The sequence below is a fragment of the Lonchura striata genome, chromosome Z (genome assembly GCF_046129695.1).
Source record: "Lonchura striata isolate bLonStr1 chromosome Z, bLonStr1.mat, whole genome shotgun sequence".
NCBI lineage: Eukaryota > Metazoa > Chordata > Aves > Passeriformes > Estrildidae > Lonchura > Lonchura striata.
This window is the reverse complement of record NC_134642.1, coordinates 2,601,149-2,614,247: the sequence shown is the minus strand read 5'-3', so window position 1 is coordinate 2,614,247 and position 13,099 is coordinate 2,601,149. Positions and strand designations below refer to the sequence as shown.

The 13,099-nt window shown below is 45.0% G+C and overlaps 1 protein-coding gene across 3 annotated transcripts in view; it reads left to right on the top strand.

Moving 5' to 3' along the window:
* Positions 1-7,012: 7,012 nt before the first annotated feature.
* The window catches only part of KATNAL2 (katanin catalytic subunit A1 like 2), a 28,229-nt gene continuing 22,142 nt past the window's right edge, over positions 7,013-13,099 (top strand). For all 3 annotated transcript variants that reach the window (XM_077790034.1, XM_077790033.1, XM_077790032.1), the window contains exon 1: positions 7,013-7,115. In XM_077790034.1, the coding sequence (XP_077646160.1) occupies positions 7,023-7,115 (93 nt within the window). In that variant the 5' untranslated portion in view covers positions 7,013-7,022. The remainder of the gene's footprint in view (positions 7,116-13,099) is intronic.

Sequence of the window (13,099 nt, the reverse complement as noted above, 5' to 3'; positions counted from 1 at the left end):
GGAAACCGGGCTGGAGCGGTACACACACCGGGAACCCTGGGGGAAACCGGGCTGGAGCGGTACACACACCGGGAATACTGGGGGAAACCGGGCTGGAGCGGTACACACACCGGGAATACTGGGGGAAACCGGGCTGGAGCGGTACACACACCGGGAATCCTGGGGGAAACCGGGCTGGAGCGGTACACACACCGGGAATCCTGGGGGAAACCGGGCTGGAGCGGTACACACACACCGGGAATCCTGGGGGAAACCGGGCTGGAGCGGTACACACACACCGGGAATCCTGGGGGAAACCGGGCTGGAGCGGTACACACACACCGGGAATCCTGGGGGAAACCGGGCTGGAGCGGTACACACACACCGGGAATCCTGGGGGAAACCGGGCTGGAGCGGTACACACACACCGGGAATTCTGGGGGAAACCGGGCTGGAGCGGTACACACACACCGGGAACCCTGGGGGAAACCGGGCTGGAGCGGTACACACACCGGGAACCCTGGGGGAAACCGGGCTGGAGCGGCACACACACCGGGAACCCTGGGGGAAACCGGGCTGGAGCGGCACACACACCGGGAACCCTGGGGGAAACCGGGCTGGAGCGGTACACACACCGGGAACCCTGGGGGAAACCGGGCTGGAGCGGTACACACACCGGGAATACTGGGGGAAACCGGGCTGGAGCGGCACACACACCGGGAACCCTGGGGGAAACCGGGCTGGAGTGGTACAGACACACTGGGAACAATGGGGAAACTGGGCTGGAGCGGTACAGACACACCGGGAACCCTGGGGGAAACCGGGCTGGAGTGGTACACACACACCGGGAATCCTGGGGGAAACGGGGCTGGAGCGGTACACACACACCGGGAATTCTGGGGGAAACCGGGCTGGAGCGGTACAGACACACTGGGAACAATGGGGAAACTGGGCTGGAGTGGTACAGACACACCGGGAATCCTGGGGGAAACTGGGCTGGAGTGGTACAGACATACTGGGAACCCAGGGGGGAAACTGGGCTGGAGTGGTACAGACACACCAGGAATCCTGGGGGAAACTGGGCTGGAGTGGTACAGACACACTGGGAGCCCTGAAAGGAAACTGCCCCACAGTGGGACAGACTGGGAACTGTGAGGGAAAACTTGTCCATGTGCACACACACATGTCCATAGATACCGGTCCCAATTACACGGTGTTCGTGCAGCAGCTGCAGGGTGCGAAGAATTCAAATGGCCCTGGAAAAGATTCCAGAGGGATTACAGAATGACAAAATAGATATATTTCTGGAGATCACCTAGACCTGACAAGGCAGGGTCACACAGAGCAGGTCATACTGGAACTCCAGGTGGGTTTCAAATGTCTCACAGAGGGACACTCCTGGAACCCTGGAACCTCTCTACCAGAGCTGTGCCATCTTCAAAATAATGTTCTTCCTCATGCTGAAGTGAAACTTCTTGTATTTCAGTTTTGGCCATTGCTCCTCATTCGGTTGCTGGACACCACTGAAAGAGTCCAGCACTATCCTCTAGATCCTTTGAGATGTTTATCTGCATTATTGAGATCCCCTCTCAGTCTCCTCTAGGCTAATCATACCCAGTTTTTGCAATCTCTCATCACAAGGGCTACTCTAGACCCTTCATAATCCTTGTGTCCTCCACTGGACATTCTGCATTAACTCCTTGTCTTTCCTGTACTGAGGAGCCCAGATCTGGTCACACCTGCCATGTTTCTTCCCCTCCAGAATTAATACTCTGCTCTTTAACTAAGTTGTTCTACTAAAAACCAACCAAACAAAAATAAAAAAACAACCAAACTAGGAAATCATAGAATAAAATAAATAGAACATATTCCAGTTTGCAATTGAAGTGGATTAAATAGAAAGCTTGTGATTTTACAGCCCAGTTTATCCACCCAATCAACAGCACTCATAATTCGTGTTATAATGATGATGTAGCATGTTTTATTAATAAAAAATGAAGGGAAAATGTCATCAGCAGTAAGCCTCAAAAACTGGATAATGGGTTTCCAGCTGTAAGGAATGTAAATGTTAGGACATTTATGGAAAATAAACATCGAGGTGCAGCCGAGAATATTGTTTTCAAAAGCAGCCAGAGATCATTACCTAGTCACAATAATTACCTACTCACAATATTCAGTTTCATCAGCAACTTGGCTGTAAAAGCAAACTACCGATTTATTGCAATAAAAAATAGGAAAGACTCAGCCAACAAACAGGCGAGCAGCCAGCATAACCCAAACAAGAAGATAAAAAAAATAAAAGAGGCCTGGAATGCAAAACATATTTGCTCATATTAACCAAAAGGCAGCTTGTTTTGTACGACTGACACATCCAGAGCAGCAACTTCAACAGTAACGTATGGGCCAAGGGACAGGCCACGTCAGCAGCAGGCTCTGCAAGGAGGGATGCTGGCAGGCAATTTTAGGGAACCTTTTCTACAGGATATTGATCCCTGCCATACACGCTACCTATGGGCACTTAATGCCACTGTAAGACCTGGATTCCAAGGAACTCAATAACTAACATCATTAGTTGCACTTTTGCAACAGCTTGCTAAGACAGGCTTTCCTTTTTATTTACTGTTTACTCCAAGATAAACCCTTAAATGTGCCAAAGTTTTCCACTGCAGGCACAAATACCTAGTCCTCTGCACTAACAGCTTTTGTGCTTGGTCTTATGACACCCCTTTCCCCTGAAGATTTAAACATAAGGACTTCATTAATTTCAAACACCTTCTGTTAGTCAAAACCAATAATTGACAGGCTAATAAAACATGCCATCTGCCACACCACTGCATGAGTTCAACTCCTAAGTCCATCAAATGCTTATTTTTCCCTCCAATACCAAACTAAAGGGGCAAGCTGCAGGTTAGACTCTCTTAGATCATTAAAGCATGACCAGACCAAAGCCTTCTTTTGTTCCTTTAACAAACCCTCTAGTGTTCCTTCCTTCAAACACACCAGGAAGGACATCAGTGTTCAAGCTCACATCAGAGCCAGGCGGTTCTTTTCTAGTGTACAACTCACCTCTCACTTCATAACCACATCTTTCAACATTTCCATTCATCTTATCCCCAATATCTGCAGGGATAGGAGCAAATGCTATTTTTATATATCTCATATACATAAGATAATAATAGTTTATGTAGTAGCTTTCCACAATATTTTACTGAAGTGTTCCTCTGTCTTTCCCGCAGTCTTTGTACTACACATTCCATTATCTCCCCACAAAAATTTCTTTCAAATCTCCCTCTTCTGTTTTTCCAGTAACTAGAATTAATCTCCCTGCTCTAGTTCTTTAAAATCCTGCTGTTTTATAATAACTTCTCACAAACACATCAACTCCAGGCTTATACTCCACAGCTACCAAGTCATCTTTGCTAAATTTCAACATTTCCACTATTTCTTTTTCCACTAAACTTACCTCAAATGTCAGAAATTCTTCTGGCATATAAAACTTCTGCTTCTTCTTGGACCTCCATCTCCGAAACCCCTTTCTTCTTCTCCTCTTTCTTCTCACTAAACCTGCTGCTGCATCTCCTGAACCATCTCCTAGGCTCTTTCCTTGGGCATTTTTTGAATTTTCAATATTAGTGTTAAATCTCGGCCCAGAATCAGCCATTGGAGGATGAGACCTTCCCCAGAGCAGCCACTACATACTCCTATCTCCCAGAAATCACTGAGTTAGTTGCTGGGTTTTTATCTTCCCCAGTAGGCTCTAATTAGGGCACTTAACGAGCCTCTAGGTGCTAAGCAACCTGCCCTCTAAATTGAGGCTTGTTAGGGAAAAAAACCCATCTGGTTTCAGCCTTTTCTAGTAATCTTTCTTGTGCTATGAACAGTATGTCTGTATAAGCACTGCCTGTTCCCACAGCTGTGTTAACTACGGAAAGACATCTGAACATCCAAATAAACCCTCCCAGTCTTCCACAAACACTACAGTTAAAAAAAAAAAAAAAAAAAAAAGGCCCAAAACAACAAACAAAACCACTCTGCAGATGCTCGAAGGATTGCAACAATTGCTTTTATCGGAATTACACCTCATCAAACCCCTCCTGTGCTGCTTAACCAGCTGCTAATAGACCACAGGCAGGCAAGGATGGGGCTGGGGCGACTTGGGTGTAAAGTAGATTTGTTTTGTGTGTCCTGTGTTTAAAGGAAAGAGTTTTATGAGGTCAGCCTTAAGCTTCTCCATCATCTCTCATATCCCACAGTCATGTCCTTTTTAAGGTAACATTAGGAGTGAATGGCAAAAATATTTAAGTGGTTGTCAGACCTCTTGTGTGAGGTCTAGAGCTGTCAAAGCAGAGAGACTGAAAGACACGCTTAATCATGCTGCTGACAAAAAATATGTGTGCTCTGGCTATAAGACAAAATATTCTAAGTTGGATGCTTAGGCTGCACAGGGCTTGGAGAAACCTGGTCTAGTGGAAGGTGTCTCTGTCTGAGGCAGGGCACTGGAACTGGATGGTCTTCAAAGTCCCTTCCAACCCAATTATCCTGTGGTTCTCTGATTCTGCTTATTGTAAAGAAATAAGTTATGTTGCCTGCATTGTATCTGCATTTTCTATGCAGCTGTTTGACAAAACAGAGTTTGGATGTAATCTGTCAAAGTGATGCTGTTTGGGTTTCGCCCTTTTAAATTTTATATGCTCTCTGTATTCTTCACACATATATTTGTAACTCTGTCACTTATTGTATTAATAGCTAGTTTTCCCAGTACTTTTCCATGGCCTTTCCCTAAGCAGAAATACACAACAAATTCCAGAGCTCCAAGCCCCGGGGGATACAAGGCTCCAGTGCTGTCTTGGTTCTTCCTGGGAGCCAAGGCTGGGAACAGCCCTTGAAGACACATTTTCATGGACAAAGTACAACTGGTGCTGAAGGAGGGACTGCAGAGAAGGGGCTTGACCTGGGGGGAATTGCATCACCATTTGTCCTCCTAACTGGCGCCTTTATCAATTACGCTAATTTTCTAAAACCTATAAAAATGTACTCAACCCTGGGGGGGAGTGGACTTTTGTGGACGTTTTGGTAGTGAAATATTAATTTTTCCTGCCCATTCTATTATACTACAGTGATACACCTGTATTTTGGTAATAAGAACAACAGCAAAATATTTACATTTTGCTATGAAGTTGCTTACTTGATCATTATTATTTTTATTAAATTATGTCTATTGACATAGGCGTAGATTCCAGAGTCTTGAACACAGCCTCCCTGACTGTGTGTGAGCATTTGCCTCTATGGAGAGTTTTTGTGAAAATTACCCTCATTTTTTTTCAAAGGATTTGAAAAGTCACTTTATCCATCAAAACTATAGGAAACCACATATTAAGATAGCATTACCCCTTTAACAGTACTGGTGGAAAACTCTCCAGTCAAGCACAGACCTGAACCCAGGCTATTCTCCCAACAGTGATGAACTTGGGATGGCTTGAATTCTAACTTCAATTGCAGGAATTTCTCTTTCAGAGGCATAAAAAAAGAAGCCCACGGTAATAGAATTACAAATGCATCACCACTCTACTACCACATTCAGGCCACAAAATTAAGCATACATTCTATTAGGAGGGGACCTAAGTTAGTTAGAAAAACATTAATCTGACCTACTTTGAAAAAACTCCATGTTTTATGGGAGTAAAATGTAATAAAATGTAATAAAAAATGTGTATTGAATTGCACCCTTGACAGGATGAACGTATAACCATCTGCATCACAGCTACCTGAGATGTGAACACACATTGAAGCCTGTGTTGGCATGTACCAGGTTGGGAACGTTTTAGAAAAGGGCTGGGGAAACATTCCACAGTGGGAACAGAGTGACACCAAAAGGACAAAGCCATAATGGAGTATTGACGCATATACTGAGGAGTATTTTTGGAAGAAGATCTAGATCTCTGGAAAAAGCATGGTTTTGAGGATGATACGCTAAGCAAGTATGGTATAGAATCCCAGAATGTTTTGGGTTCAAAGGGACCTTAAAACTCATCCAGTTCCATCCCCTTGCCTCTTCATTAGACCAGGTTGTATTGCATGATGTGAAAACCTGGTCATTGCCCTGAGAACTGAGCAGCTGTTGGATTTGGGAACAGGGATAATAAAAGCCCTGCCCACAAAGCTGTGCATGTGACTATCAATTCCTCTTCCCACTGTGCGAGAAAAGCATAGCAATCCTCACGAAAGAGGAGTTTTGGTAGAGGTCCTGATACTGAGCTTTACGTTTTGTCTTACCGATCATGGGCTCTTCTCCAGCTGCACTGAAGCTGGACCACATCCAACAGGCTCAATTCACCTGTTGAATAATTCACACCCTGAACCCCAGGAGGCTGCAGCAGTCAGACAGCCAAGTTGTGCTCCCAGGAGAGCTCCTCTTACAGCGCTCTGCTCCCTCACCGTGCTGGTCTCCATTTTAATGCCCATGGCGCATCCTTGACGCGAAAGGCAGCTGCACCTTGCTGCTTCTCAGGCACACCTCAGCCTGTGGGTGAGCAGGGCAGGTTTAACAACGCAGTGAGCTGGCTGCGCTCATTCGGGTTGTTTTGGCTCGATTTGTTTTAGTTGTGGTGGGGTTTGGTTGGATTGGCATGGTTTGGGTTGGTTTGGCTTTTTTGGGGTTGGTTTGGCTTAGACTGGCATATTTTGGGTTCATTTGGCTTGGTTTAGGTTGCTCTGTCTTGTTTTGGGTTGGGTTTGGGTCGTTTTGGATTGGTTTTGGGTCATTTTGGGTTGGTTTTGGGTAGTTTTGGATTGTTTCGAGGCCGGACCGCTCCATCCCCTCAGCCCAAGGCCCCCGCCCAACCGCCCCGCACCAGCCAGGCGAGCCCGGCGCCCATTGGCCAGCGCCGCCTTTCACCCACGCTCCTCTACTCGTGATTGGGCAGATCTCCAGTCAATCATTCGCATTCCGACGTTCCGATTGGCTGCACTGGTGAGGCGGGGCGCGCCCGTCCCCCTCGGGGGTCGGCGGGGCGCGGGTCCGGGCGCTCGGTGCGTTATTCCGGATGGCATTCCCGGTAACATTCCCAGCGGCACCGCTTGCCACCATGGAGCTCGCCTGCCAGGCGCTGAGAGCCACCCACCAGGCTCGGGAAGCGGTGAGAACCGGCGGAGCTCGCGGCTCCGCGTCGCGGTTGCCTTGTCAACGGGGAGCGCGGGGGGCCTCTGCGCATGCGCGCGGGGGTGTTGGTGTTGTCATGGCGGCCGGGACGGGGCTGGGCATGGTGGGCAGGGGCAGGCGTGGATGCCTCACAGCCCTCTCTGCATAGTTCTGGAGCAGTAGGCACGGCCAAAGGACGCAATCCGTATTTCTTCCTCCATTCGTTCTTGTTTCTAAAAGTCACGGCTGTATTGCCCCATCCCAGGTCGCGTTGGACGGGGCTTGGAGCAATATGGGATAGTGGAAGGTGACCCTGACCATGGCAGGCCTTGGAACTGGATGGTCTTCAGGTCACTTCCAACCCAAACCATCCTGTAATTCAATGATTCTATGGTTCTTGCTCTAGAAAACCGAGAAACAGCAAGATTTTGCTGAATTTCATAACCTGTTCTTCTGCTTCCATCTGCTGGTTAAATTACACCAGAGGGAGAGAGGCTGCAGGGATGATAAAAGCCTTCCCATAAGACGGTTGGGTGCTTTGCGTGCATACACCAATCCCTCTTCCTACTTGAGAGTGAAAAGTGCAGGATTCTTCACAAAAGAGGTGTTTGGAAGGAGACTTGAGACAGCTTTAGGTGTTACATCAACCTCCTGTAGAATCATAGAATGTTCTGGGCTGGAAGGTACCCACAAGTATAATCATGTTCTTGCTCTTGGCCTTGCACAGCACAGCCCCAAAACTCCATGCTTTTGAGAGCATTGTCAAAACACTCCTGGAGCTCTGGCAGCCTTGGACTACTCCTTGAGTGCCTGACCACCTTCTGGGGGAAGAACCTTTTCCCGATATCTAGCCTAAAACTCCCCTGCCACAGTTCCATGAAATTACCTTGTGTGCTGTCACTGGTCACCAGAGAGAAGAGATTGGTGCCTGCCCTCTATTTCCTCTCCTTAGGAAGTGTTAATAGGATAGAAATATTTACCCAGGAATGGGATCCTCTAGCACAGTCTCCTGAGCCCTAAAGTGAATTCAGACCTGGGCCACTGCAAATGGAGCCTGAAGGTGTGGTATTGAAACATACCACATCCATTAGGAGAGAAGAAAAGGGGACCTGAATTTTAACATCACCAGTGGGGATTTGCATGGCCTTTGTCCCAAAGTGGTGCTGCACACTGAGTGCAGAAACATTTGTGGGACTGAGAACTGGAGCTCAGGAGTTCTGTCAGCTGTGCCGCAGGATTTGGTTTGATGTGCTTTTGGTAAACTGGCTTCTCCATAGCCTTTTGAAGGTAACAGTCTATATTTAGGGTATAGAGGCGAGGGAGTAATTTGTTTCACAGAGGAACGGAAGTTTGGAGCCTCTTTTTTTAATTAGTGACTTGAAAAACTACCTGAAGCTGCCAAGCCAATTTTTTCCTTCTTGTTTCCTGTCAGAAGTTCTATGGTGAGCTTCCTGTATGTCTTTAATTATGAAAGCTCATTGTAATCCTTGAAAACTTTGGCAACTCTATTGTTTGCAGCAGCCTCTTATTATTTGGAGGAGAGAGGAGGGCAAAGTGCCCTTTCTTTGTCCTGGGAAATTCTATTCAATGGCAGCCAAGTTATACATTGTTTAAAACTCACCAGTTCCATTCTCTGCTTGTGTTTCTCAAAAAGTACGGTCAGCAAGCCAGACAAGAACTGAACATTCAGCCTTCTGAAAAGTCTGTCGAGGGTGCAAATATCCAAAGGGCTATGTGGAATGGAAAGCTGTGGGGATACAGGATGGTGGAAGGAGGAGGAAAACTAGGTGAGCCCATCAAGCCTCTCTGTCCTGGCACAAGGTGCCAGCTTGATTTTGAGGAACTCCATACTTGTCAGCATCCTGGTATCCCAAACCCGAAGAGGGAAGGGGCTCTGTGTGTGTATTATTAGTGCTTTCCCTGTGATTGCACAGACAGCTGGCTGCCCCTTGTCCGAATTCCTAATCAGAGATCATTCTGAACACATCCTGACTGCTCCAGGTGGATGCCCTTAGAGTGCATACACTAAAGCAGAACAGTTCTTATTCCCAAGCTCCCCAGATGGTGACTTACTTTTGTAGCTCTTTATTTTTCATCCCAACAAACATGCAAAATTCATGCAGAATATATAGGGTCAAATGATAATGAAATGTTACTGAGTTAAATTAATCTTTTAGTAGGTTCATTAATTTCAGGAAATTGCACAAGAGACTTGGGTGATTTAGAATGTAAATGCATTCTAGTGAAAGGTATGGAAATGACTAAACAAACAATTGCACCTAAAGATGCACAACTCTATTAGAGTTTAATTCAAAATGACTCAAAGAAAGGAATATGTGCAACTCTTTTGTTAAGCTAGAAATAAAGAAAATAACACTAAGTGTTGAAGCTAATTAGTTAAATGCTCAACTATTTAGGTTTTAAAACAAGATCACATTTAAGTGCCTTAAGGTTTTATTAATTTCATGGACCCCAGAATCCCCTATAGTAATTGAAAATTTAATTACATATGTTTTCTGTTCTTTTACGAATGGAAGCTTATTAAACTTTAAACATTTAAACATCTATTGAAATACCAGTGGCTATAAACAACATGCAATTCTAAATACTAATTAAACAGGAAGGCTAGATCACTATAAAGCTAAACTGAATTTTAAGTAACTTTGCACTTGTAAGAACTCCTGATTTTTTAATGTTATGTTAGATTTGTCATTTTTTCTCTAAGCACAGCAGAAGCCCTGGGCTGTGTTAATATCTGCCTGGACTGTGGCAGGCAGCTTTTTTTTGGACATAAGTGCAGTGGGTCAGTCCTAGAGGACAAACTGGAGCTCAGGACAGCAGACCAGGGCTGGCACAGAGCTCTTTTAAGGGGACAGATAAAGCTGCTGGTGGCACTGACACAAACAGAGGCTCGTCTGCCTCGTGGAAAGAGTGTGTGCTAAAATAACAGTGAAATAATAATCTGTTAAAATAATAGCTAAAATAATGATGAAATGCAGGAAAGGGATTGGTGGGGCTGGTCAGGCAATGATCCGTGTGCTACAGGTTCATCAGATTTGTGACTTGGTAACAGTTGCATGATGAAGAACACTCGCAGAACTGAGCTACCAGACATACCTTGGTTCTGTTTCTCAGGTCCAACCTAATAAACATTGCCAGTTGATCAAGTGATTAACAGATTGGTTAAATTTGTTTGGACACCTCTGACTTCTCAAAATCAGCCATTGCTGTTTGCATTCTTCTTAGCAAAGGTTAAAGACAGAATTACCCTCTCAATCTAAACTCTATTCTCATTTTTAGATGGAGCTCTTTTGGGGTCCAAAGGTTTGTTTTTCCTTCTGTTTGGTCAGCACAACCAGAACATTGCTATATCAAGGTTGAAGTAGGTGGCTCTCACGTAGACACAATGTTATCCTACCCCCAAAGCAAGTCTGTACTTAAATTGAGATGCTGCCAAACACTGTATCACTATTTATACTAGAACTTAAAGTGCTTTAGGGATAGCAGAAGTAACAAAAGGAGATGAACAGCAGCAGATGACATGCTAGAACACAAATTCTTTTCGAGGAAAGTTCCAACCATCGATCATGAACCCTGTCAGTCCATCAAGCAGAAACAATTCCTCTCTTGTCAGAATATCCATGTTTATTACATGAAACACTTGATGTGTTTGTCTTCTGTGGCAGCCACCGTGTTTGCATACTGTGTTTTAAATATTCAGAGGTATCTGTAACCTTGCCCTTTGATACATTAGCAAACACAACAGTTAATCTTTCTCAACATAAGCCTTCAGGAGCAGCTGCATTTCAAAGGATGTACAGGTGGGATTCTCAGCAACTGATGACTCCAGCTTGCTTCTTTCATCTCCAAATGTGTTTCAGAAGTTTCAGGTCATCCAGGAGAAATAGTAAAAGGACAGAAATTCAAAATCTGTTTTCCAAGCACCAGCACATCAAAAGATTAATAAGGGAAAGACTCTTTCATTTCAGAGTGGGTGTTTTCTCTCTTTGCTCATGGCAATTCTCAGAATTAGTTCATTTCTTGTTGCAGCACCTCCCAGGAACCAGTCTGCTTCATTCAAGAGTTACCAATCTAGAAAATATTTACACAGCACTCCTTTCTCCCCAAAATGATTCAGAAAAATTATCTTTGTACCACCACTGTAGCGTTATTGTAACTTCCTTTTGGAAACACTTTCTCAAGAGGGTATCAAAGGTAGTAAAGGTAGAAGAGGGTTATGATTTTTTCCCTAGCCATTTTTAGTCTTCATTTTAAACCAGAATGAACATTCTACGATTCTTATTTGCAATATGTGAAATGCCAATACATTTTGAATTTTCAGGAAAAGTAAAGAGCAAACGCCAGCTCTTCCTTAGTCGTGACACTAGATGGCCCCACGACTGAAGCAAACGTCCCAGGAAATACCTGCTGGACTGGGATACTTTTTCCTTGTTCTACCCAGTACATTTCACAAGCTGGCACATTTTATTTTAAAATAAAACAGCTGATGATGCTATCTCAAGTGTTGAAATTAGCTGTGGAATGCCACGTGATACCCAGCGCTGTGTACAGAGCAGAGGGAGGTCTAACCTAGCAAATGAATGGTGTGTAAAGAGGTAAATTGGTTTTGTACCACCCAAAAAACACCTTTGATTTTTGGAATAAGTTATCCTCTACTATCAGAAGTCTGCTATGGTTGCTCTGTCTTCCAAGAGACCAGAAAGAATAGAGCAATGGTCGTTATGTATGTATATTTATTTTGCACATCTTGTGGGGGTTAAAAACATCAGCCTTGGTCAGTAGTAGTTCCTTGGCATCTTTGTGTTCCAGGCACAGGCAGAGAGCAGCCCAAGTCCTTGCTACAGGTCGTGGGGCTCTGTCTGCAGTATGAAGAGGACAGAAATCTGCATTTGTCACCTGCAGGCAGCGGGTGACACTTGGGCTGGGCTTTTCCTTGGGGGTGGATGAGGATGCTGCTCTGTTGGGATAGAAAGAAGGGAAACTGGGTGTGGAAGTGGGAGCCTGTGTAGCTCTACTGTGCAGTGTGATCAGGGGTGTGTGTGCTGTGCAGTCAACAGAAATCGTTGCTCTTTGCCCATCCATTAAGTGACACTCTTTCCTGTTCACACTGGATCCTCACAAGCAATCACAGAATCATAGGAAAGACACAATACCTCAAGTTGGAGGGGACACATGAGGATCATGTACCACTCTCAATGCCTCCCAACCTAAAAGAGAAGGGGAGTCATTCATTTACCTATATCTGCTTTCCCCGTGGTCACAGTTTCAAGTCCCAGTGAAGCAGACCAAAGGCAATGTGCTGATTTCTACAGCTTTCATTGTAGAACCTTCTGTTATGACCCAAAAATCTCAGAAGTTTTGTGCTGACACTGAGCATAAATGGCATGTTTCATCAGAGTAAGGCTTTATTCTATCATCTTGCATGACTCTGTTTTCACTCTGCCTTCTCCTTGGTATTGCATCTGATATTCTCTCAGATGATGCTTCACTGAATGAAGAAAAGGATGTTTTATGATGCTTTGTTTTTGTTGCTGAACCATTTATAAATGACTTTGGGATTTCCAGTCTGTACCAAGACATCCATGGGACTGACTCCATATTGAATTTTTTCATGTTGAGTCCTGATTTTGGTCAGTCTTGTGTGAAAATCATGCAAGTTTTGTGTTACTCCAATCCACTATTTTTTCCAGTGTCTGTGTTTCATTCATTGTCTTTATACATCAAGGCCTGTGAAATGGGAGGTGTCAGCAAGGGTTACAGCTGGTTTTTGTAGCAGAGTCATGCAGACCCCAGACCTGCTCACCACTCCCCCTCTCCAGGCACTCAGAGAACAGGTTTCTGGTTACAAGGGAAGGACAGAGACAGGATGGTGCACAAGGTTTCCTTGCACAGTCCCTGAAGCATTGAGGTCTGCAAGAGTCCTGCCCTGAAATTCACAGCAGTGGCAGCCATAACCATAGT